We start from the raw sequence: 23,644 nt of genomic DNA, 5'->3' as shown, positions 1-23,644 counted from the left end.
TTCTTAATTTCCAAACATGGGGGCCCTGGCTGGGAAGCTCAGTTGGTTAGAACATACTCCCAATACGCCAGGGCTGAGGGTTCAATCCCCAGTCAGGGCACATACAAAAATCACCCAATGAATGCATAAAAAAGTGGAAGAGCAAATCGGTTTCTTTCTCTCCCTTCCTCTCTAAATTTAAAAAAAATTTTTAAAAAACATGCAATTTCCAAACAGATGGGGATTTTCTATGTATTATTTTGTTCTTGATTTCTAGCTAAAATTGCATTGGGATTAGAGGACATGGTTTGTTTGATTTAGATTCCTTGAAATTTGTTGACTTCTTTTATGGTCCAGTGATAATTTTTGAATGGTTGTTTGTGTGCTTAAAAAGAAAGTATATTCAGACGTTTTGGGTTTAAAAACATACTTTCATTAGGACAATATGTTAATCATACTAGTCAATTCAAGTTTATTAATCATACTAGTCAAATATTCTTACCTATTCTTTTGTCTCCAGTTATTGAAGTATATTGTCTCTCCCACTATGATTGTCTGTATCTCCTAGTAATTTTGCAAGTTTTTATTTTCTTAGGCTATGTTATTAGTGTATACTACTTTACAATTGTGTTATCTTACTGGTTAATTGAACCTTCTACCATTATAAAATAACTTTTTAATAATACTATTTACCTTAATGTCTACTTTGTTTGATAGCCATGTAAATGAACCAGCTTTCTTTTGGTTAGTGTTTGTGAGGTATATAATTTTTCACTTTTTACTTTCAAATTTAGATTTGTCTCTTGAAGACAGCTTATAACAGAAGCAAACATCAAAATGGGATGCTGCATGCAAGTGTTCATCAGGGGAAATGCCTGTGAGGGAACACTGGGAGGAAACCAGAGGCGGCCGGGAAAGCCTTCAGACCACGAAGGTATGAACCCTTGAAGGGTAGAAGGAAGAAAGACTGACTGGAGTTTTTAACACCCTTATTGAGGTTAATTCTTTCGGGAACCTGTACAAAGGGGCTGTACCGTACAAAGCTGCCAGGTTAGGTGGAGTTTCAGTAAGGTTCTCAGGGACCACTGATAAAAGTATAAATAAGAAGAGAGTGGTAAGTGTCTGCAAGGGAGAAGTTAAGCTGTGAATCTCAATCTCCTGAACTGAATAAAGTCTGGAAAACTGCTACTGGAAATTTCTGTGGAATTTAGCCTCTTTAGACACCCAGCAAGCAGAATGCCAGAGAATTCAATTTGGCCCATCTGAAGACTTTTCCCATCTTAAATATTTAACACAACACTTTAAGAAAGATAATTTAATTTTTAAGGAAAAGATGCATGATTAATTAAAATGTGAAAACCACATGTAATAAACTGATACTAGTTTCAGGAACAAGAGAATGTCTGATTGCCGTTATAGTCACTTTACAAGGAAGCCATTTCAATGAAGGGTGGGATCTGACTGCAGTCCTGTCCAGTCCATGAGCTCTTCGTGTGTACTGTGGGAATCCCCATCTGATTGGGTCTGTTAGTGTCCACTGTCTTCCCCGTGTGCTGCGGCTTAGAGATAGGCACAGAGCCGCTCCAGCTGCCCAGGGTTTGCATTACTTAGGAACAGGAGCTCCTTCTTCCCTTCTTCTGTATGAGCTAAAATGGAGTCAAACACAGATAATTGGCAGTTTTCTCCTGCAGCATTTATGTTACACCCAGAAAATTCTGTAGTTAAGAGGCTACATTATCTAGATTATATTTTTATGTCATTAGCACTCCCAAGAGACCTCACTTCTAGATCCTTTATCCTAATAATTGTATTTTCTATGCATAATTTCCCTTTCTGTCTTTGTTCTTCTAATCCAGCATCTCTCTCTTCCTCTGTTCCAAGAGTATCTTCTGGACTTTAGGACTCTGTCAGATCTCCCGACCCCTCAGAAATCTCCATTGTGCTTCCCAACCCATCATGCCGCAGCTGCTTTATCCTCTTTCCTTTCTTCCTTTATGCTCCATTCCAATCATAGCTAATTCTCTATTTCCTAGTGACAGAACAGCCTTTACCTTCCCCTGCACACCCCCCCCCCCCAGCTGCGGGCAGGGGTAAAAGGAACAGCTGGATGCTTTCATGCACAAAGACTGCGACAGGTACAGCAAGGGGTTGCTTGCTGCGGGGGTGGCCTCTCACACACTGTCAACTATTCTGTGGGCGTCCTAGCATACGAGTCAATCGAAGTTTGCTGAATGATGAATAAATGCAACGATGAACAAAAAAGATTAAAAAAACAGAAACAAGAAAGAAAAAATGTAACAATGAGTGTGTGGCAGCAACCCAAACCAAGTGACTGGACGTGGTGGCCTCCTCTCTTAGCATGAACATCTTATTTAGACCACTAGGACAATTTAGGGAGAGATATAACGTCTTTTGTAAATTAAACCTTACACCCCCCCACACACACCTTTCTGTATCATCTGATCAGCCAGAAAGAAAATAAGATAAAGGGAAAAAACATGAAATACAAATTACAGCCTGCTGCTGAGGGAAGAAGAGATCGAGGCTGATAGTGGGAGTCTCCCTGAAAGCATAAAACCCTTATAGGAAAACGTTAAACAACTGACCTTTCTCATGTTGAAGCCAACTGTTTTCCAAATAATATTGAATGCAACTTTCAAATTCTTTTGGGTTATAGTTGGAAACCAGGATAGGAATAAAGGGATCCAGGGCATCAAATCCTTCCTGGAGAAGAGATAGGATAAAGATACAGTAATTGCTAAGTGACAAATCCACAGAGAAATCCATTTTATTCAAACACTTTGAGGGCAAGGTCTTTGCTTTCTTCTGTTCCACTCACTCCTCACCCTCTGGCTATCCTGCCTTATTCGGGGCTCTACACATAGCTGGCTACTGTCACTCTCCAGGGCTACAAGTATTGGATTTAAAAAAGGAGGGAAGATGTCACTTGTTTGAGTGTATATGCACATAAACACACATTCATTTCTTACAGTTCTGACTTCAACAGTTGACAACTGTTTTGACGGTTCATATATTCAAAACAGAAAATAAAGCTAACAAGGATGTGGATGTGGAAAGACCCTAAGTGGAACACACACTGAAACAAACTGCAGTAGTCCCCTTTATCCATGGGGGCGACACTCTAAGACCCCCAGAGGGCCCCTGCAACCGGGGATTACTGAACCCTACGTATACTATGTCTTCTCCTATACATACTTACCTTTTCTCTTAAAGGAAGCACTTTACATTTCTTTCGCATATCTGAATTGCCAGCATCACTACACTTGTGTTTTGGGGCATTAAGTAAAACACTTGAATATAAGCACTGCATACTGCGACAGCCGCTAGTAACCGTGACTGCTGAGTGACTAATGGACAGACAGCATGGATATTCTAGACAAAGGGACGACTCATGACCTAGGCGGAGTGGAGTGTGAGCTTTTATCACGATACTCAGAATGGTGTGCAACTGAAAACTTACGAGTTATTTATTTCTGGAATTTTTTACTTAATATTTTCAGACCACAATTAGCCATGGGTGACTGAAATTGCGGAAAGCAGAACCACGTATAAGGGGGGACTACTGTGTCTCACATTTCAAACGTAACACTGCAGGGATAAGGGAAACTAATTCAAGTTAACTTTTTTAAAATTTTATTTTAGGTGTATACAAAGTTAACTTCTGAACAGAGTATTGGGACTAAAGATCCTGAGGCTAAAGACAAAAATTACATAAATACTGCATTCTCTATGTCATAGCTTCTATTTAGAACTTCTGAAACTATTTTACTAGAGTCTAAGACTGAGCTAATAATTAAATATACTGTGGATAGTAACAGCAGATTCTTATTGTTGGAGATGAGGCTTATAAATATGGAAAGGGGAAAGGATACTGTGAATGCTGTGATACTTGCCTGGAACTGGAACTGTCAGTATGAACTCAAAGTTTATATGTTTGTTTATGTATTTTTTGTGGATTCTTTTTGGTGTTTTTGTTTTTCTTGCCTTTTTTTTTCTTTTTTAAAAATTTTCTTTTTTTTGGTTTGAACTCATGGTGTGTTTTTTTTAACACAAAGGAACAGATATAGATATGTGTGGATGTGTACATATAAACGCATATATACACACAGTACATATACACCCAAATATTACATGTATCTATTTACCAACTCTGCTGGAGGGCTTAGAAGTGACACCCCAGTAGCAATAAGTACGCCCAGCACTCTCGGTTTCTAAATACCATTCTCCTCTAAAACAAATCAAGGCTCCTTGGAGAAATGGCTGGCTTTAGGACTAGGGCATGAACAGTACAAGATAAGCTTGAAACATATTTTTGTGCCAAAAAGTAAAGTAGTAGAGAAAGAATGATGGGTACATGTTAAAAGGATATAGAAGCCAGCTTCAAGGGGTACCTCCTGGCCAAATCTGTGATAATTTAAGCACCGAAATAGATGATGATAGTAAAGATTAAGAATCCGCATGTCTGCACTGAAACCAATACATAAAGGAGAAAGGAAAGTTCTTGCGTATAATAGAAAGCCGACTGATACATCTAGAGGAAACGATGGAACTAGAAGATATCTATTTTGCAATTATCATAACTGATTTAGGAAGAATCACCAATGGATACTAGTAAGGAGAAATTTGAGGAGTAACAGGATATTTACCTAGTCTCAAAGTATATACCCACAAGGTACTTATTCATTATAAAAGTAAAATAGTATCTTTACTGAGGAGAAACCAGATGGATACCACCTTAACTAAGTGTTCAAAGTTAACACTGCTAGTAGTGGGAGAAATAGGTTTCATGTGCCTCCTAATACTATGCACTAAAAACAAACATCCCTTCTAATATCACATATAATCAGGAGAAAACATCAGACAACCTCATGAAATAACTCATAAGATAATTGGCACGTATTCTTCAAAAATAAAAATATAAATGTTAAGATTATAAAATACAAAGACTGAGGAACTGTTCCAGATTAAGGAGACTAAAGAGACTAAATGCAATACATGGTTCAGGACTTTCTTTTTTCTGTAAAGAATATTGGGATAACTGGCAAAATCAGAATAAGTTCTATAGATTAGGTAACGGCATTATATCGATATCAACTTCGTGATTTTGATAATTGTACTTTGGTTATATGTTAGGATAGTTTTGATTTTAGGAAGTACAAATGATTATGAGATAAAGACGCATCCTCAGGTTTCTGTCACATATTCAGAAAACACTGAATGGAGAGAGAGAAGACAGCAAATATGGTAAAGCGTTAACATTTCAGGAATCTGGGTGAAGTCAGTCAAGAATAGAATTTTTCTCCAAGTCTGAAATTATGTTTAAAAAAAAAGAAAAAAAAAAGATGTCTTTAGATAGAATGACTATCTAAGGGAAACAAATTTTCCAATGATTTGACCTTTCCCAGCAGTTCCTGGGGCAGATAGGCTTTCCGGGGCTTAAAAAGAGACCCAGTCTGGCTCAAAGTCAACACAATGGCGCCTCCATTCTGAAAGAAAGGAGAAAAAGCCAATTAGAAAAAGCTGAAAAAGATAGAAGATATAAAAAACATTTTGAATAATTGCAAGCAAAGTAATTACACCAATATTTAAATAAAATGGTTTTGAATAAGTTTACTCAAGGTAAGTGGAAAGATTAGAAACCAAAGGCATAGATTTTAAACTTGGTACAGTTATGGGAATTATTAAGATATAAGAACTTGCTGTCCATAAAATTAGAGACTGGAAAGTACTAGCAATGAAGTAGTCGAAGATCTTTAAAATGAAAATACATTTCTTTCTGAAATGTATTAGGCATCATATGCACTCACCCAATCATTTTTCACCATTTTCCTCAGGTTGTAGATAAGTGCTAGCTCCTCTGGGGCAATCTGCACATTGGCCAATGTGTGACCGGGAGAAAGGGAATGGGAGCAGAAAGAAGAGGCCATTACTTGCTTTGCCTGGATGCTTCCCTGAGACAAACGAATTGACAACTAAAAAATCCTCAACTACTATGTAACCATAGTACCTGAAGGTATAGCCTCTGAGATTAAGCTTCATAGCTGCTGGCCCTAAACCTACCCTGCTTCTGGAGGTTAAAAACAGTCCCCAAGGGAGAAGACAGCCACCGCCCCAGAACACCCCCTTCCTTGATGCTTCTGATCTTATCTTTTTAGACCACACAGCCACATTTTGAAGAGAATAGAAAAAATCAACAAAGAAAGAAAACGTAGCTTCTGCTGCCCTGCTCTTTTCAAAATACTCTCCCTTAGTTTTCAATGGATAGTGGAACTTGGTATCACCTTTTTTTAAAAATTGAGTTTTAAAGAGAGGAGGGGGGGGGAGGGAGGAGAAAGAGAGACACATCAATCTGTTGTCTCTCATACGCGCCCCAACTGGGGATCAAATCCCAAACCTGGGTATGTGCCTGACTGGGAATCGAACCTGCCACCTTTCAGTGTACAGGGCGGCACTCTAATCCACTGAGCCACACCGGCCAGGATGTATCACCTCCTTTTGAAGCTATTTTCACTATACATCTTAATTCAAATACTCCTAGGGCAAGAAAATACATCTCACGTCTACTATGCCCCAGCCTACATATAATATGGCACCAGAAATCAGAGAAACCAGAATAGAAAACTGTTTTCCTACTGGGCTTTTATCTTCTCTTTTCAGCGTGGTCCTTCCCCAGAGAGCATTGACTCCATCCACTGCCACCAGGAGGTGAAAAATACCCAAAGAACTTTGCCTCTTTAGCTCTTTGAGCACAATGCCAACCGCATCTGTGGCATTCCTCACCCGTGTTATACCCTGTAGCAAAAGGGAGACGGTGGCTTACAGTCATATCTGTAAGAGGCCTTCTCTAGTTATGGCACAATACACAGTGTCATTTTTTTATACCTGTTCAACTACTTCTCCCAGAGAACTGCCTTTCTCAGAGCTTTCTCGCTTATTCCAGATATACTTCTCTTGAATTTTTATCTAAAACAAAACAAAAAGTTGCATTGTTAGGAATCAGTTTAAATCTATTTTTCAAGCCCTATAAGAGATCTCAGTATGAAAGTGAATGCTATCTGGCCAATTTCTGCCTGGAGCTTAAACACACACACACATGATTCTGACTAAAAAGGTCCAGGATAAGGCATTGGCACCTACATTTTTAATAAGCTCCTAGATGATTCTAAATATCTAGAGTTGAAAACCCCTGGCCTAGAGATCATATTCAAAAATTACTAGAGTAAAGAGTAATTTTACTAATACATTTCTGGTTCCAAAAGTGATCTTATCTGGAGAACATTATGTAGTTGAAAATATGCTTTAGAGGATTTAAGGCTGTGACCTTGGAAAAGTCAATGAATTAATCTGCACTTCCATTTGCTACCCACAAGCTGAGAACAGCCTACTGCTGCCTCTATTTCACATGGATAAATGAGTTTCAGATGGTGAGCTCACTGTGAGTAAAATACTGTATATGCAACAAATAGAAAATGGTATAGTTATCTGAACCACAATATAAGTTCTCCACAGTCTACTGGTAGTTGGGGCACAAAGAAGATAAAACCTATTTAAAGAATATCCAGCACCAAACTTCTGGGAATCTAGTTACCTGACTCAAGAAACGCTCATTTGTAGTTTTGAAATTCTTCAGCCAGATTGAAGCCTCTAAAGGTTGATCAAAGCGCTGTTTGTTGTAGGTGGAGGGCAGAAGATCCCGGCAGTTTTTCACCCAAAGATGAGCTTAAAAAAAAAAAAAGGCACAGAAAAACTAGGCAGGAACTGACTGTATTCAACTCAAAATACTCTGATTCTTTAAGTTATGGGAAATGACTTTACATTCCTATATATTTCTTAAAGCCTTCTTGTTTCCAAGGTTTATTTTTGTCTGGTCCATCTTAGATTAAACATTATTACTACACTCAACACACAAGGCATACCAAGTGAATTCATGGTCACCTCAGTTTCCTGGTAGTTTCTAAAGATAGTCATAAAATGTGGATGTACGCATACAGCAAGGAAGGATATGTACAAAGTATGAGAGTTTAAGTTTTTAAACTCTAGAAAGCTGATAGCCAGTACCATGTCAAAGTCTCTCTAGATACTCAAAATTGTTGACTGATGGCAGTAATGCCTATGATGCCCTCTAAGGTGAGAGTTTATGCTCTTGGGCATTACATATCAAAATGAGCACTGCTGGGCCAAAATACTTCATTTTTAAAAGGCTTCACAAAGGTTTTAGCTGAATTTCTTCTTTTTAAAAATATGTTCTTGATGATTTTAGAGAGAGAGAAAGGGAGAGGGAGAGAGAGATAGAAATATCAATGAGACAGAAACATCAACTTGGATCGGTTGCCTCCTGCAGGCTCCCTGCTGGGGATCGAGCCAGGAACCTGGGCATGTGACCTCCTGGTGCATGAGTCAAGGCCCAACCACTGAGCCACACTGGCCAGGAAGCTGAATTTCTTCTCATTGCATTTACTTCACCTTGCAACCCGCTTGTCAGTGATATGGAGAAATTATGATTAACTAGTTCAGACCACTCTGCATCTGGAGCAAAGGCCTCTCCTGTAGCCATCAGAGCGCCCTGGCAGAAAATGAAAGCCACAATGCTACCAGGGTAACAGGATAACACATCCCAGCATAGTGAAGACAGGAAGTTCTTACCGTCTGGAATATGCAGTATCAGCCAGTCCTGTTTTGCACAGAAATGAATAATATGGCAAAGACTGAGTGTTTTTCCTGTTCCCTTCTCCCCATCTAAAGCACCTGCTGTTAAAGAAAACATTACCAGAAGGAACACTTCTACTGCTGGCAGACTACTCTTGCATTTCTTCTTTTCTTACATTTGAGGGAGGAAAGCGCTGGCTCAAAACAGCCCACGCAGGCAGGAAAGGATATAGAGAACGTATCGTACAGCTGGATGAGCAAAATTGGTGTTTTTCAGGTAATGCAGGAGCTCTAGGGCTGGTTTCCTTACCATTAGGCAAGCTTCATTGAATGTCTTCATCTAACAAAACAGGGAAAGAGAAAGGAGGGAGTGGGTGTGGAACTTCTAGCCAGTTCTTAGTATACACACTGAGCCTAATATAGCAACGAATTGCCTATTTTTCATTTTTGCAGTTAGGAGAAGTTGGGTTAGTTCTGAATTTGAAAATATATCCATATAATTTAGCTAAAAACTGAAACACATTATCTTACACCAAATAACATGAGTCAGCATTTGATTATATCTATTAATGAAGCACAGATAATGCATCAGTTAAGTGAAATCTACAAATAATACAGATATCTCATAACTATACCATTTAGGGTTGATGTAAATATTAAAAGCATATAAGAAAGTACCTGACATATGGTAAGCACTGAATAAAAGTTAATTCCTTTAAATTGATTTTTAGCTAATTCTTATTACTATGACCATCTAGACATTTCTCTAGAACTATACACATAGCAGCTCAGGAGCAGGTGTGACCAACCAGCTGCCCCACAGCTTTGAGGCCATACCTGGCACCACCAATATACAGACAAACCAGAAACTGACATGTCAAGTTCATTTCCTTTTTGCTATCAGGATTATTTTGGTGGAAAAATTTGGGAAGCATCGATATGTGAAAGTCATTTGCAAATAAAGCATTTAAGAATGTCTATTGATAAGAAAACTATCTAACAAATACTATTTGCAAGTATATTAGATAAGATTAAAATAGTGTTGGTATTTTTAAAAAGAAATCCTAAGCAAACAATTAGATTACAGAGAAGGACTTGACGGGTAAGTGCAAACTTAATGAAAAGTGAAACCTTAAAAAACTTGATACAGATATTAAAACAAAAATGCCCTTTTAGGCAATATGACAGTACTAAAATACACAAACAATGGTGAGGGTGTTGACCTTCACATAAATGGTTAAAGTTAGGTCCTCACAACCCGAAGATGAAGATTGTACTATGAATGTCCCAGAATAGTTTAAAGTGACATTACTGAGGATTCCTTCCAGTTATGTCCTATTTCCAAACTTAACAAAAGTTTAGATGACAAAGCTGTTTAGTCTAGCATTAGCTCCTTTACTGGAGTCACATCTAGTTTTTTGAAATAAAGCACACTAAAGAAATGACATCTTTTTGCTCCTTAGCTAAAAATCATCTGCACAGTCAAGTTTGATATTTTATTAAGAAGGAATAATTTCTGCCCTGGCCAGTGTGGTTCAGTGCTTAGTGTTGGCCCGCACACCAAAGGGGCATGGACTTGATTCCTGGTCAAGGGCACGTACCTGGGTTGCAGGTTCAATCCCTGGCCCTGGTTGGGATGTGTGTAGGAGGCAACCGATTGATGTGTCTCTCTCACGTCGATGTCTCCCTCTGGCCCCCTCCACCCTCTAATCCTTGGGTGAGGATTCACAAAAAACACCAAAAAAGAATAATTTCTGAGACTGAAAATAATTCAGCAGGAGTTAGTCAAAAGAACTGATTATGCCAATAAAATATGCTTGCAGTTAATCATGAGTTCTTTTTTTAAAATTTATCTTTATTGTTGAAAGTATTACAGATGTCCCCTTTCTTCCGCCCCAATGATCTCCTCTACCCTGGGTTTAATGGCTATCAAACAACCCAAGCAACTCTTCAGGTTGAAGTTATGACTACAAAACTAGAATTTTCTGAAAATCTGTGAGACTGAAGAACAATGATGCATCTAATCCAAATATAATTTCTTTATGGTCCAGGAATACATTATAATTTTGTTTTTCTCTAGCATATTAATTACTTTCATAATACTTCTCTAAGAAAAATATTAAATTTATTTTTTTAAAAATATATCTTTATTGGTTTTAGAGAGAGGAAGGTGGGGGAGAGAGAGAGAGAAACATTAACGATGAGAGTCACTGATCGGCTGCCTCCTGCACGCCCCCTGCTGGGGATCGAGCCCGCAACCTGGGCATGTGCTCTGACTGGGAATCGAACCTCGATCTCCTGGATCATATGTCGATGCTCAACCGCTGAGCGCCTGCCAGGCTTCAATTCATTTTGTAATAACTATTTGAATGCTAAAGTTTCCAGAAATTGGTTGGGTAAGGAAAATAGTAGAATATTGTTTATTTAAGAATATTTTGCCTGGCTCCAAAAAGGATTTTAAGTGGTTAAACAGAGATAAACATTGTCTTAAAGTAATTACAATAATAGCACTATTCACAAAAGATAAATTTACCTGTTATTTTAAGATTCAAATTTCATTTTTTATAGTTTGCTACTCATTTAATCCCATCCCTTTTCTATCAACAGCTTGTGTTTTGGGGCTCCCTCCAATTCCCTCCCGTTTTGAGCACCTGCATTACAAATCGAGGCGGCAGGCCGTGGGGGAATATAGTCTTCGTATCCTGGAGGGGTAGGTTGTAGTGCTGACCCTCATGCTGCTCCTCATGCTTGGCCTATGAAATAAAAATGCAAACAGGTATAATGGGGGCCACAGATGAAGTGACAAAGACTTTGAAAAAGTGGAAAGAGCCTAATAGACCATACTGAGGAAACATGCATCTCTCATAACTGAAAAGCATATCTTTCCTTTCTTAATTTTCGATAAAAAAATTGCTAGTTGTCCCCAAATCCACAGTGGGTATATAAAGCTGGCGTTAGCCTCAATGATGAAGCCAGTTGCCCAGCAACGTAAACCCTAGATGTGGAGGTAGCAGCAATAATTCTTGCCATCTGGATTCTTCTGTGCTGTGTATAGAGATGCTCCAATCATGTGACAAGATCATCTGCATGCTGCTGTTTCCATAGAAACTCTAGAGGAATTGGCAGATAAAGAGACTATATTCATAGGGAAAGCAGAAACACACTTTGATGACTTCATTCACTTATTCTATTTCACTTTGTGCTTGTGAAAGTAGGTGAACACAGGAGATATAAATAAAACACACCCTGCTGAGATGGTGTTTTGGGTGATAAATTATTTTGTTCTCTCCCACATGCACAGCAGCGTATGTTAAGATGGGGAAACCCAGAGAGAGGGAATACAAACAAAAAGAAAAAAGCTATTGGTCTCCTTCATATTGGAGTGCAGCCTCACATCTAACTTCATGTCCAAGAGGCAGCAGTAATGCTGGGAAGGAAGAAAAATCAACACCTAGTCTAATGGGATTTGAAGTAGAAAATACAACACTGGATACCACTGGAATCCTAGCTTCTCCTGACAAATCTCACCTTAAATGTGGCTCTTCTCAACAAATCAAGTTAGTTCCCTTCCCAAACTAGGAAATCCACTTAAGTAGATACAAAATAGTCCCAGATTGGTTATTAGGAAAATCAGGTTCTGTAACTGCTCTGCTGTAATCTTGGGCAAGTTAAGTTGATTTCTTTAGGATTTTCCATACAATAGTCTATAAACTATGGCTGACCACTGTTTTTGTAAATAAAGTTTTATTGGAACACAGACATACCTATTTGTTTATGACAGAGCTAAACAGTTGTGACAGAGACCACTTTGGCTCATACGCTTAAAATTTTACTATCTGGTCCTTTAAGGAAAAGTTTGTCAACCCATCATACATTATGATCAATAATAACTGCTAAAATGAACTTCTAGGGAATTGACTTAATAAGTATTTACTACGTACCTGCTCTATGCCCAGCAAAATCCTTGGCATGAGATGAATTCAATGGTAGGGATTAAATCAGAACAAATGTGGACTGACCTGCCTGAGTGTTTTATGTTACCACAGTATCAGACAGGGATGGGAAAGATCTGGGTTCCAGAATGCTGTTTTGGGTGCATTGTCTGACTGTGTGTACATTTTCTTGATATGTATAACAGCAACACAAATTATAAGCCCTGAAAAAAAATCCATATACACATTAGCAACTCACCGGGTCATTCTCACTGGTGCAGGAAACAGCTCTAGGACTCTCAAATGAAACCTGATTATCCAAGTGAGCAGCAAGGCTTTGGGATGCCTCGGTTGCCATGCCCAAAAAATGTCCAGGGTCCAACTAGAAAAGAAACCATTTTAGTGTTTTGGAATTATAAGGCTTTTTATGCTTGCTACAACAACGAGGTTTTAACTAATGTCTGCAATAGGGAAAAATGCCACTAACATACATTTTAGTTATATGTAAAATGAGGGTCCTTATTGTTATTTACAATTTTCTAAGTCGAATTCATGCTCTCAATCTGTTCCAGTTTATATTGCTATGTCAGGGCTCTGTCCCAAATAGAAACAATTTCATTATGGACTGTTCAGGAACATAGTACAGCCATTAACCTAAAGCAGGAAACTTCTTTTAATGCTCTTGCCCACAGTGATGAATGTGGCCAGTACTGTACAATTCTCAGCTGTCCAGTAATCACAGTCACTTCAGGTATTAGGGGATTAGTGCAATGTTCCTATTGGACAGGTACAACTATACTCCCCACAACAATTTTCTTGCAAGCTGTGCCCTGGAATAAAGAATCTTTATTGATAAAAGAATGAGGGAGTATGTAAAACATCTAGCTAAGTGAAAATATAATGCTCAATTCAGTGAACTGCACATGGAAATCTCTGAATCAGGAAGGGATGGGAGGTGCAGAGAGAGGATGACTCAGGAGACAAATCAGACAAAATGCTAACTGGAAAACTCCTAAACTGAGTTTGAGGATAACAGTCTTATCTAGAAGTGAAAAGATGCCAGTTACAAGGGAAAGATTAGGATATGAAAGCAGCAGAAGCAGATGTGAGAGACAGCTATAATAAGGAAGTTGCCTGATAAATCAATAGGCAACATGAAAGCTGCCTGTATTTATATTTAGTCTCACCAAGCAGCTTCATGAGTGCAGAAAATGTGTATTATTTTGTACCACCCCTCATAATAGTTATATCCATTAAAAAAGACCTTAAACTCCATAACAGCTTTCTAACTGGTTACTTTTACCTCTAAATCTTTGACTCATCTTTCATAGTGCAAAAGATTTGTCCTCCCAAATAATAAGTTTAACATCCTTTTAATCAAAAAGCTTGGATGGTTTCCTATTGATGTCAGAATAAGCCCCTAAATCCTTAGCATGGTAATCAAGGCCATGACTTAACTGACCTCTCCAGTCTCATTCCTGTATGAACTCCACATTCCAGCCATGTGACCATGTGAAAATATGTTCTTCGCTTTTATACCTCTATCCTTCTGCTCGTTCTACTTCAGCCTCCCCCTTCTCCATACTTAAGTCTTCCTCCTCCTTTAAGGCTTATCTCAAATGTCACATCCTCTGTGAAGATTTTCCAGACACCTCCAGTGAAAAGTAATTATTTTCCCCTCTCTGCTGATAGCACTGTCATTGTCTTGCATGACTTTTTCTTTTTAAGTTTTTTTTAGAATATTTATTAAAGCTGCGGACATAAAACAAAAAGGGCTTAGTATGGAAGGAGTGACAGGAGAGCCTAGGCTGGGCTGCCTTAGCTCTGTGGGAAGTCAGAGAAAAGGGGCCTTGGGAACAGGTTCAGGGGACTAGCCTGCAACAAGCTGCCACTCCCCACTGCTCCCCAGGTTGCAAGTCTCATGGGGTCCTTTAGGGTTTAGGAGATGCATGCCTGTGGGGAAAAAGTGGGGGAAGGAGAGAGGAAAGGAAATGGTGCAGGGGGCGGAGGGTGCTCCCCAGAGGGAGAGCACAAATAGTTGTGTGTTTTTTAAAATAAATAGTTTTATTGATTTTGAGAGAGAAGGGGAGAGGGAGGAAGAGAAACATCAATGTGAGAGTGGAACATCAATCAATTGCCCCCTGCACGTCCCCCACTGGGGATCAAGCCCAAATCCCGGGCATGTGCCCTCACTGAAAATTGAACCAGCAACCCCTCAGTGCATGGGAAGACACACAACCAACTGAGCCAAACTGGCCAGGGCTTGCATGGCATTTTTACTCTGCCTTGAACTGCATTCATGGCTTTTGATAATTGAGTACCTATTAGATGCTAGGCAACAGAGTTTTAAATGCATTTCTGAGCCAAGAATCCTACAAGATAGGTAGAATGTTATCGTGCTTGTTTTATGAAGAGGGAAACCAAGGTTCAGGCAAATTAAGTAATTTTGCCTAAGGTCACAGGGTTGGTAGGTGGTGAAGCCAGAATTCAAATTCAAGTCTGTCTGACTCCAAAATCTCTCTTCTTTTATTACATCATGTTACCTTATGTAAAAGTTTGCCTCCCATTCTAGGGCACATGCCTGGAAGGGAATGGGCCAGATTTTATTCTCTTTTGTTTTCCCTTCTCTGAGTGCCTAACACACCACAAATACTTACTATTTGTGCCCTGGAATAAAGACTCTTTTATTTAGAGGCATATAATGGAGTGTATAAAGCACCTAGCTGAGTGAAAGCAAATTGCACTAATTCAACTCAATGAACTGCACACAGAAGCCTCTGAACCAGAACCTGTAGATTTAATATAAAGCAAGAGACTTGTTCCACGTCTGTCGGAGAATGGCAGACACCAATGTTTATTAAATATCCAAATTCTCTACATTTTCCAGCCTCCTGTGCAGATAGATTGGGGTTATTTGATTAGTTCAAGTTAATCAGCTCTAAGTGAATATAATTTGTGTCTTTTCTAATCAGTCAACTTAGAGTGGATATAAATTCTCTTTTTCCCCCCTGCGGTGGCAACCTACATGCTAAGGTGGCATCCCAAGAGGAACCTTCATTCCTATGTCAAGCCTTTCCCACAAGTGCCTGTAAACCACTTTGGAAATACAGCAACAGCAAAAACAAAACAAAACATGCACATATCATAAACAATATCATTTGCTGCATTAAGCCAATGAGAATTCAGGGCTGTTACTGCAGTTCAGCAATCTGAATAGTATGCCCTACTACTGATAGGACAGTGTACTCAATTCTACTAAAAAAAGGTAGTAGTGAAGTGGAAAATTAAAGATATTAGAGGGCCACAAGGTGGTGCTATTTCTACAAGAATCCTATGACTTTAGTTCACTGCTTTTTGAAGCAAATTAGGAGCTAGCAAAATGGATTCCTTACTTATTACAGCATTATACATAGCATCACCCAGCTAGTCTAGTTTCCAGGGAAAACAACAATAAGTACAATAGCCTCTACACAGTTCCACAATGAACATCATGCAGTTAAGAACAGTATTCATGAGCCAACCAGACAGTCACTCTAAACCGATCTACGAGCAGCACAAAATTCTTTAGACATCTCTGCATTTTGGACTTAAGTCTTTCTTGTCTATTAAAGAAGAAGAAATTTTAGCTTTAAATGTAATCAGTTGAGACCAGACTCCTTCTCTCTATTGATCCTTGCTTTTATTTTCATTTCATAATAATGGGTTATTTTATGTATATAAGTTTATCATGAACTCCTCAAAAAAAGATGAATTCTATAGGAGGAAGGGCTGCTTTTCTAGGAAATTTAATCTGTAATTAAACAATAAGATGGAAATGACTAAGCCCTTCTGGCTCAGTTCTCATCTTTTAGGATATAGCTCTCGGAGGATTTCGTCTGGATCCTACTAATCCAGATTAGGTGCTCCTACTGGGTGCTGAAACAGCACAATACTATAATAACCATTTATACATGATTCAACTACTGACTTTGAGGTACTAGAAAACATGGACCGTAACATGCAATATAGCACAGTAGTAAGGCCACGGGCTTTGAAGTCAGACAGACCTGGTACCTAGTCTGGGCTCCGCAACTTCACAGCCTGTTACCTTAGGTAAGTTACTTAGCCTTTCTAATCCTCAATTTCTACATCTGTGAAACAAAGTTATTATTTAAATTTACTTCATGAGTTAGTTATGAAGATTAAAGAAGTAAAGCACTTAGTCCCAGTGCCTGGGATATAATGAATGCCCAACAAATAGTAACCATTAGTAAAATGAGTCATCTTAAAATCCTGAGTACTTGCCATTATGGAAAGTACTAGAAACTATTTGCTAAGTAAGTAAAAGAATGAAGTAAAGCAACAGATTTTTTTTTTTTCATATATGGTTTATTTTATTCAACAATCAGATACTTAAGGTCTAAATTGACAACATATTTTTCTTTTAAGTACTTCATTAAGAGATGATAATTAATCCAACTAGAGAATATTAATAAAAATTCATAACGAACTGCAATCAAGCTTTTTAAAAAAATATTAATTCTCCTATGACATGGTAAATTCTCAAGCAGAACGATTCTATGGAGACCTTGTTACTTGAAGATTTTTAGGGCAGCTGGGAGGGAAGTGAATGGACAGAGAAATGGGATTGTAACTGTTCTTTTGAGTGTGAACTTGTAAATTAAAGTCAGCTGAAGTATTCTAGCGCATTTAATTCTGGATATAATAAATCCATATATAAACAAGAAATCCACCTAAAGACAGTCTGTACAAAGCACTTAGGTCAGTTAGGACTCACCTTATGGACCCTGGAGACAAGTCTAGTCACTCCTTTTAGCATTGTCCCCGCACTCTTAAAAAAAAGTGGTAAGGTCAGCCAGAGCTGGGAAAAGATATTTGCACAATGGATTAGTATCCAGAATATATAAAGAAGGTCTACAAATTGACAAAAAAAATGAGAAGACACAAACAGACACTTCACAGAAAAGTTTATACAGATGGCTAGCAAACCCATGAAAATTCTCATTACAAATCAGGGAAATATATATTAAAACCAGTACAATGAGACCATTCACAACCACCCTATTGGGAAAAATGAAAAGGGGCTGTGAAGGAAGCACTGGGAACTTTCAGACACTGTCAATGAGAGTGTAAATACAAATACCTTAACAGAACAAATTTGGCATTATCTTGGAAAGTTGAAAATGTACAGGTCTAAGACCCACAGATATTCTATTCCTTGGTATTTACTCTACAAAAATACTTACACATGTACACTGGAAAATATGTATATAACAATGTTCATAGTTGAAGCAAATGAATGATAAAAACTGTAAAAAGTGTCCAAGTGTCCATTGGTAGAAGAGTGGATAAACATATTATGGTCATACAATGGAATACCATACAGAAATAAAAAGAATAAGTTGCAGTTACATGCATGACATGTATGAATCTCAAAAACTAATACTGAACCCTGGACAAGTGGCTCAGTGATTGGAGCACTGTCCCACATATCAAAAAGGTTGTGGGTTTTGGGTGCAAGCAGGAGGCAACCGATTAATATTTCTCTCTCTCCCTCTCTCTCTCAAAATCATAAAAACATATTTTAAAAATAATATCCTTTAAAAAATTTAGACTAGTAGAACTGCAAGTATAGTATAGACTTCCTTACACCTTTCATCTAGCTTCTCTTAATGTTACCATTTTATGTAACCATAGTACAATTATCAAAATTATGAAATTAACATTGTTACAATACTATAAACTATATACCTTATTTGGATTTCCCCTACTTTTCTGTAATGTCCTCTTTTTGTTATAGTATCCAATCCAGGATCCCACATATGGAGATCTGTTTTTCTAAATCCATCACATACATATTATCTACCCTTTAAATTTTTTGTGTGAAAATTACAAATTTGAAAAACATATCTTAAGCGATCACATTCAAATAACGATTCAACACGATACAATTACCTGAAGAGTTGTGCAGCATAGCCTAGATAAGCAGCTTTCTCAATTATGGCTGCACATTAGAAATATCTGGGTATAATTAAAACTTCTGATGCCCAGACTATATCTCAGACCAATTAAATCACAAATCTTTGGTAGTGAGACCTGACATCAGTAATTTTTAAAGTTTCCCAACTGATTCCAATGTGCAGCCAAGAGTGAGAACCACAGCACAGATGTCAATGGTTAAGGGAATTTCAACCTATTTAACTAACATGTAGTCTTTTGGGTACAGTTATACCAATTAAATATTCAGTACATATTTCTCCAAAAAGCTATAATGAGACTGTCACATGTCTTACTTTAATGAAGACATGATATACATAATGGCACTAATCTGATTTACCATTCTAGGAATTCTGACAAAAAGGATGTATTAGTCTGCCATGACTTTTCTCTACTGATATGATTTCCCGATGATCAGTGATTCTTTTTCTAAATTGGTGATTCTCATTTGGAAGCATTTTTAGTTGTCACAACTTGGGGGAGTGTTGCTACTGGCATCTAGTGAATAGAGGTCAGGGATTCTGGTAAACATCCTGCAATGCACAGGAGAGGCTCCTACGTCACAGAATTAGCCAGCCCCAAATGTCAATAGTGCTGAAGATGGTATTGTTTTTGTTTCCATAAAATAAAAAAAAATGTCTTTATTGATTTCAGAGAGAGGAGAGGGAGACAGAGAGATAGAAACATCAATGATGAGAGTCATTGATTGGCTGCCTCCTGCACGTCCCCCACTGGGGGTCGAGGCTGCAACCTGGGCATGTGCCCTGACTGGGAACTAAACGGCCATCTCCTGGCTCAACCGCTTAGCCACGCTAGCTGCCAGTTGGGCGGGATTGTCCTAAATCCTGAGTCCCACAGAAAAAATTTGGTTCATGGAAACTATTCTCACTGCTTTCATAATTTCAGTTAGAAAAAAGAGAGCCCGGCCAGGCGTGGCTTAGCAGTTGAGCGTCGACCTGGAATCCAGGCGATCAGGGTTTGATTCCCAGTCAGGGCACATGCCTGGGTTATGGGCTTGATCCCCAGTCGGGGGCTTGCAGGAGGCAGCCGATCAATGACTCTCTCTCATCATTGATGATTCTCTTCCCCCCCTCCCCCTCCCCTTCCTCTCTCTGAAATTAATAAAGATATTAAAAAAAAAGAAAAGAAGAAAAAACAACTCTAGAAGCTCTCTGGGTGCTTATGAGGAAAAATTTCAAATATATATTAAGTGAAGGGAAAAAAAGCATGGACAATATATACAGCAAGCTATTATTTGTGTAAAAAGGAGAAAATATATCCAATTTGTAAAAAGGTAAATAGTATTTAGAATATACAAAAACTGGTTGCCTTCAGAGAGAGAAAAAGGGTTCCTTTGGAGGCAAGAAAAGAGGGAGAGTGGTGTCTTTTGTACTTTTTGAATTCTGAACCAGGTTGCTATTACCTAGGCAAAGAGTAAATTTTCAAGAATTAAATCAACAAGTCCCTAGTGACTCTTATAAAGCTAACAAGTAATTATTCTGTATGAATATTTCCATATGAATTATTCTGCATTTTTCTCTACACAGGAAACCCTGATGCATCAAACTGTGTTATAGTGGGTCCCCATTTCCAACAATATATCTAAATCTACCTTCAGAATGTTTGAGAAACCCTTTGGTTTCTCAGGTGAGTACGTTTCACGAAACATTTTCTACAAGAAAAGATAACATTGTTTAAAGCTTGTAAAAGTCTTTTTTCTCTCTAAGCTCAAGTCTCCTATCTGTAAAACAAGGGCATAAACTAATGTTTTCCAGACATTTTCCCTCCCTGGTAATAGAACTTTTACCAAGCTAAGAGCAATTTATAATACTAACAGAAAAGAGATAAAAGGCTTGTGGTGGTAAAGGCAGGAGTAAGGACAATATGCTTCAAAGTTCCCTTTCCTCCAGCTACTAAAGTACATCAGAAAAAAATCTAGGTCTCCAAAAAACTCAAGTAACCACGACAGCAATAGTTAACATTTACTAACACTTTCTGTATGTCAGGCAGTGTTCAAAGTACTTTATTTGAAAGAACTCATTTTATCGGCACAACGATCCTCCGATGCAGGCAACATCATCTCTAGTTTACAGATAAGGAAAGAGAGTGGCAAGTATAGTAAAATGTTTAAAAGCATGGACTTCACAATCTAATTGCTGGGATTCGAAACCTGGCTCTCCTACTTCATAGTTATATAACCTTGAGCAAGTTATTTAAACTATGTGTGTCTGTTTCCTTATTTCTAAATTGAAGATAAAGCATAAGTTTAAAATCTTGGTACACCAGACTGGGTGGCATGGCTCACTGGTTTAGCATTGACCTATGAACGTGAAGTGAAGATCACGGTTTGATTCCCATGTTCCGGTTGGAGCTCAATCCCCAGTAGGGGGCCTGCAGGAAGCAGCTGATCAATGAATCTCTCTCATCATTAATGATTCTCTCTCCTTCTCCTATCCTCTCTCTGAAATCAATAAAAACATATTTTTAAAAATCTTGGTACACCAACAAAAATTTCAGTTTTCCTTCGTTAAATAGGAAATTATTCACAGACTATTATGCTTATATAGCATTTACCCATAACTTGTCAAATGTAAAGTCAATCCTGGTGATATTCCAGGAGGTTTTACCTTTAAAAATGTCTGAAACTTTAAAAAAAAACAAACACATATTGATTGTCCAGGCCTGTGTGGCTCAGTGGTTAGAGGGTCAGCCCACACACTGAAGAGTCTTGGGTTCAATTCCCAGTCAAGGGCACATACCTGGGTTTCAGGTTCAATCCCGGCCCCAGTCAGGGCAACTGTGAGAAGCAACCAATCAATATATCTCTCTCACATCAGTGTCTCTCTCTTTCTCTCTCCCCCCTTCCCTCCTACTCTCTCTAAAAATCAATGGAAAAAGTGTCCTCAGCTGAGGATTAAGAAACAAAAGCATATTTATTGATTTGAGAGAGAAACAGACAACTATTTGTTGTTCCACTTATTTATGCATTCATTAGTTGCTTCTTGCATGTGTCCTGATGAGGGATCAAATCTGAAACCTTGGCATATCAGGATGATGCTCTAACCAACTGAGTTACCCAGCCAGGGCTTTAAAAATTTCTTTTAACACCTGAAACCTTATTTTAAAAGTTTATATTGAAGAGCTTTTCCTATTTATCTATATTGCATTTAGACAACATCCCAGCAAGGAAGCACCATGAGATAAATGTTTAATTGCTTCTATTCCAGTGGGGAAGTCTAAGAGCAGCTTAGCTAAGGTCATATAGTCCACATATACAGCTTGAGGACTGATGCGAGGACAAGCAGAGCAATAGGGAAGTACAGGCAGACCTTAGAATATTGGGAATCTCTGTGCCTCTTGAACTTCTGTGACTTTTTCCTTCACCAGGTTAGGGAAGTTTTCTGCCATTATTTCTTCAAACAGGTTCTCTATCACTTGCTCACTTTCTTCACCTTCTGGTACTCCTATGATGCAAATATTGTTTCACACTGTCCTATAGCTTCCTTATACTGTCCTGTTTTTGAATTTTTTTTCTTTTTGGTTTTCTGCTTGAGTTATTTTTTTCCACCGTCTTCCAATTCGCTGACCCAATCTTCAGCTTCTCCTTATCTGCTGTTTATTTCTTCCAATGTATTTTTTATTTCTGTGACATTCTTAATTTCTTCATAGTTTCCATATCTTTTCTCATACGGTTGAGCATCCTTACAATCATTATTCTGAAGTCTATATCTGATAAGATTGCTTACCTCCATTTCATTTCTCTCTTCTTCTGGAGAATTCTCTTATTCTTTGATTTGGGGCTTGTCTCCCCATTTTGGCTGTCTGTGTTTGTTTCTATGTATTAGGTATATCTGTTAGGACTCCCAGTCTTTTTGGATGGTCTCCAGTGCAGGCCAGTGTCAGATGGTTTGTGACGGGCTCTGAGTACCCCCTTTGAGCTACTCAGCTTGTGGCTCCCTCTGCTGAGGCTGGGTGTGTTTGGAAAGGACCACAGTGCCCACAAAGGTCTGCTTTTCCAAGCCCTGAGTCCAGAAGCAGATCAGGCAAAGACTCAAAGCAACTAGAGATCCACCTTTGCCTGCAGGCTGCTTGTTTGTTATTCTCAGTCTCTTAATGAGGCTCAGTCTGTAGACCACAGCAAGGTGCAAATTCCTCCTGATTTATTCTCCTTTACCCTTTGGGTGAAACTAAAAACTACTAGATTAGATAAACTTTGGGGTTATCTGTGTATTTCAACAGTCCACAGTTCTCCTAAATTTAATCATTAAGAGTATATCTTGGTACAGAGTTTGAGAAATAAGTATTAGTAGCCACAGAAATCTGATGGGCCTAGTTTTGCATTGTTTTATCAATGATTTGGAAGAATAAGACACAACTACCAATTACACCCACAAACCTTATCAACATCAACAGTACTCTGAACAATAATATAACACTGCTCTTTCCCTGTGCCTAGGAGCTAATTCTACTTTACATGAACTACGTTATCTAATATGCAACTAGGAAAACTTTTTGAAGGACACACAAGACATGGAAGATCGAGTTCAGAGCTGAACTAGAAAGACATGGTTTCTTTATCCTCTAACATCAGGCTGAAAATGTATCATCCATCCATGAGGAATGAGTAGTGCACAAAAAGATAGTGGTGTGATATTCCAGAAATCTAAGCTGGGTTTAGAAAGAAAGACGACCACCGCTCCAGTCTTCCCTTGGGTCCCAAGTTCACAACACCGAGCCCAGAAAGAAGTCCCCTAGGAGGGTCCTCGGCTCTACTTAGCCTCACTTCCTACCTCCTGGAAGTCCGGAGGCCCGCTCCCTTCCCTCAAGGGTACAACCCCTGTGCTGGTTCATTCGCTCACCGGGAGTCGAGGACCAGTCCTCCTGACGACGTGAACAGCGAACCTTGGCTTGCTCCACAGATCTCGTCCCACAGCAGAGGAGCAAGCTGGGCTCGTACAGCAGGAAACTACTCAACGCGCAGCCGCCGCGGCCTCCAACCACCGCCCAGCGGAGGGGCGCCAGCCGCCCCCAACCCGCTCGCCGGGGCCCGGAGGCGGAGGGGAAGAGCG

At 38.8% G+C, this 23,644-nt stretch overlaps 1 protein-coding gene across 2 annotated transcripts; it reads right to left on the bottom strand.

The window, feature by feature from the left end:
• Positions 1-1,279: 1,279 nt before the first annotated feature.
• Positions 1,280-23,519, bottom strand: DAP3 (death associated protein 3). Of its 2 annotated transcripts, none has more exons than XM_081122273.1 (13): positions 23,435-23,519; positions 17,356-17,409; positions 12,838-12,960; positions 11,298-11,399; positions 8,878-8,986; positions 8,644-8,736; positions 7,589-7,719; positions 6,883-6,963; positions 6,634-6,792; positions 5,808-5,867; positions 5,397-5,486; positions 2,586-2,703; positions 1,280-1,625 (listed from the first exon to the last, which is right to left on the bottom strand). In XM_081122273.1, the coding sequence occupies exons 2-13, from the start codon at positions 17,395-17,397 to the stop codon at positions 1,540-1,542; spliced, it is 1,194 nt and encodes a 397-aa protein (XP_080978399.1). In that variant the 5' UTR covers positions 17,398-17,409; positions 23,435-23,519; the 3' UTR covers positions 1,280-1,539. The 2 variants fall into 2 exon arrangements, with proteins under 2 accessions (XP_080978399.1, XP_080978398.1); XM_081122272.1 differs by having other exon boundaries at positions 17,356-17,439; positions 23,435-23,513.
• Between the last annotated feature and the right edge of the window lie 125 nt (positions 23,520-23,644).

This window comes from Miniopterus schreibersii (genome assembly GCF_964146895.1).
Source record: "Miniopterus schreibersii genome assembly, chromosome: 19".
NCBI lineage: Eukaryota > Metazoa > Chordata > Mammalia > Chiroptera > Miniopteridae > Miniopterus > Miniopterus schreibersii.
This window is presented reverse-complemented; position numbering and strand designations above follow the sequence as displayed.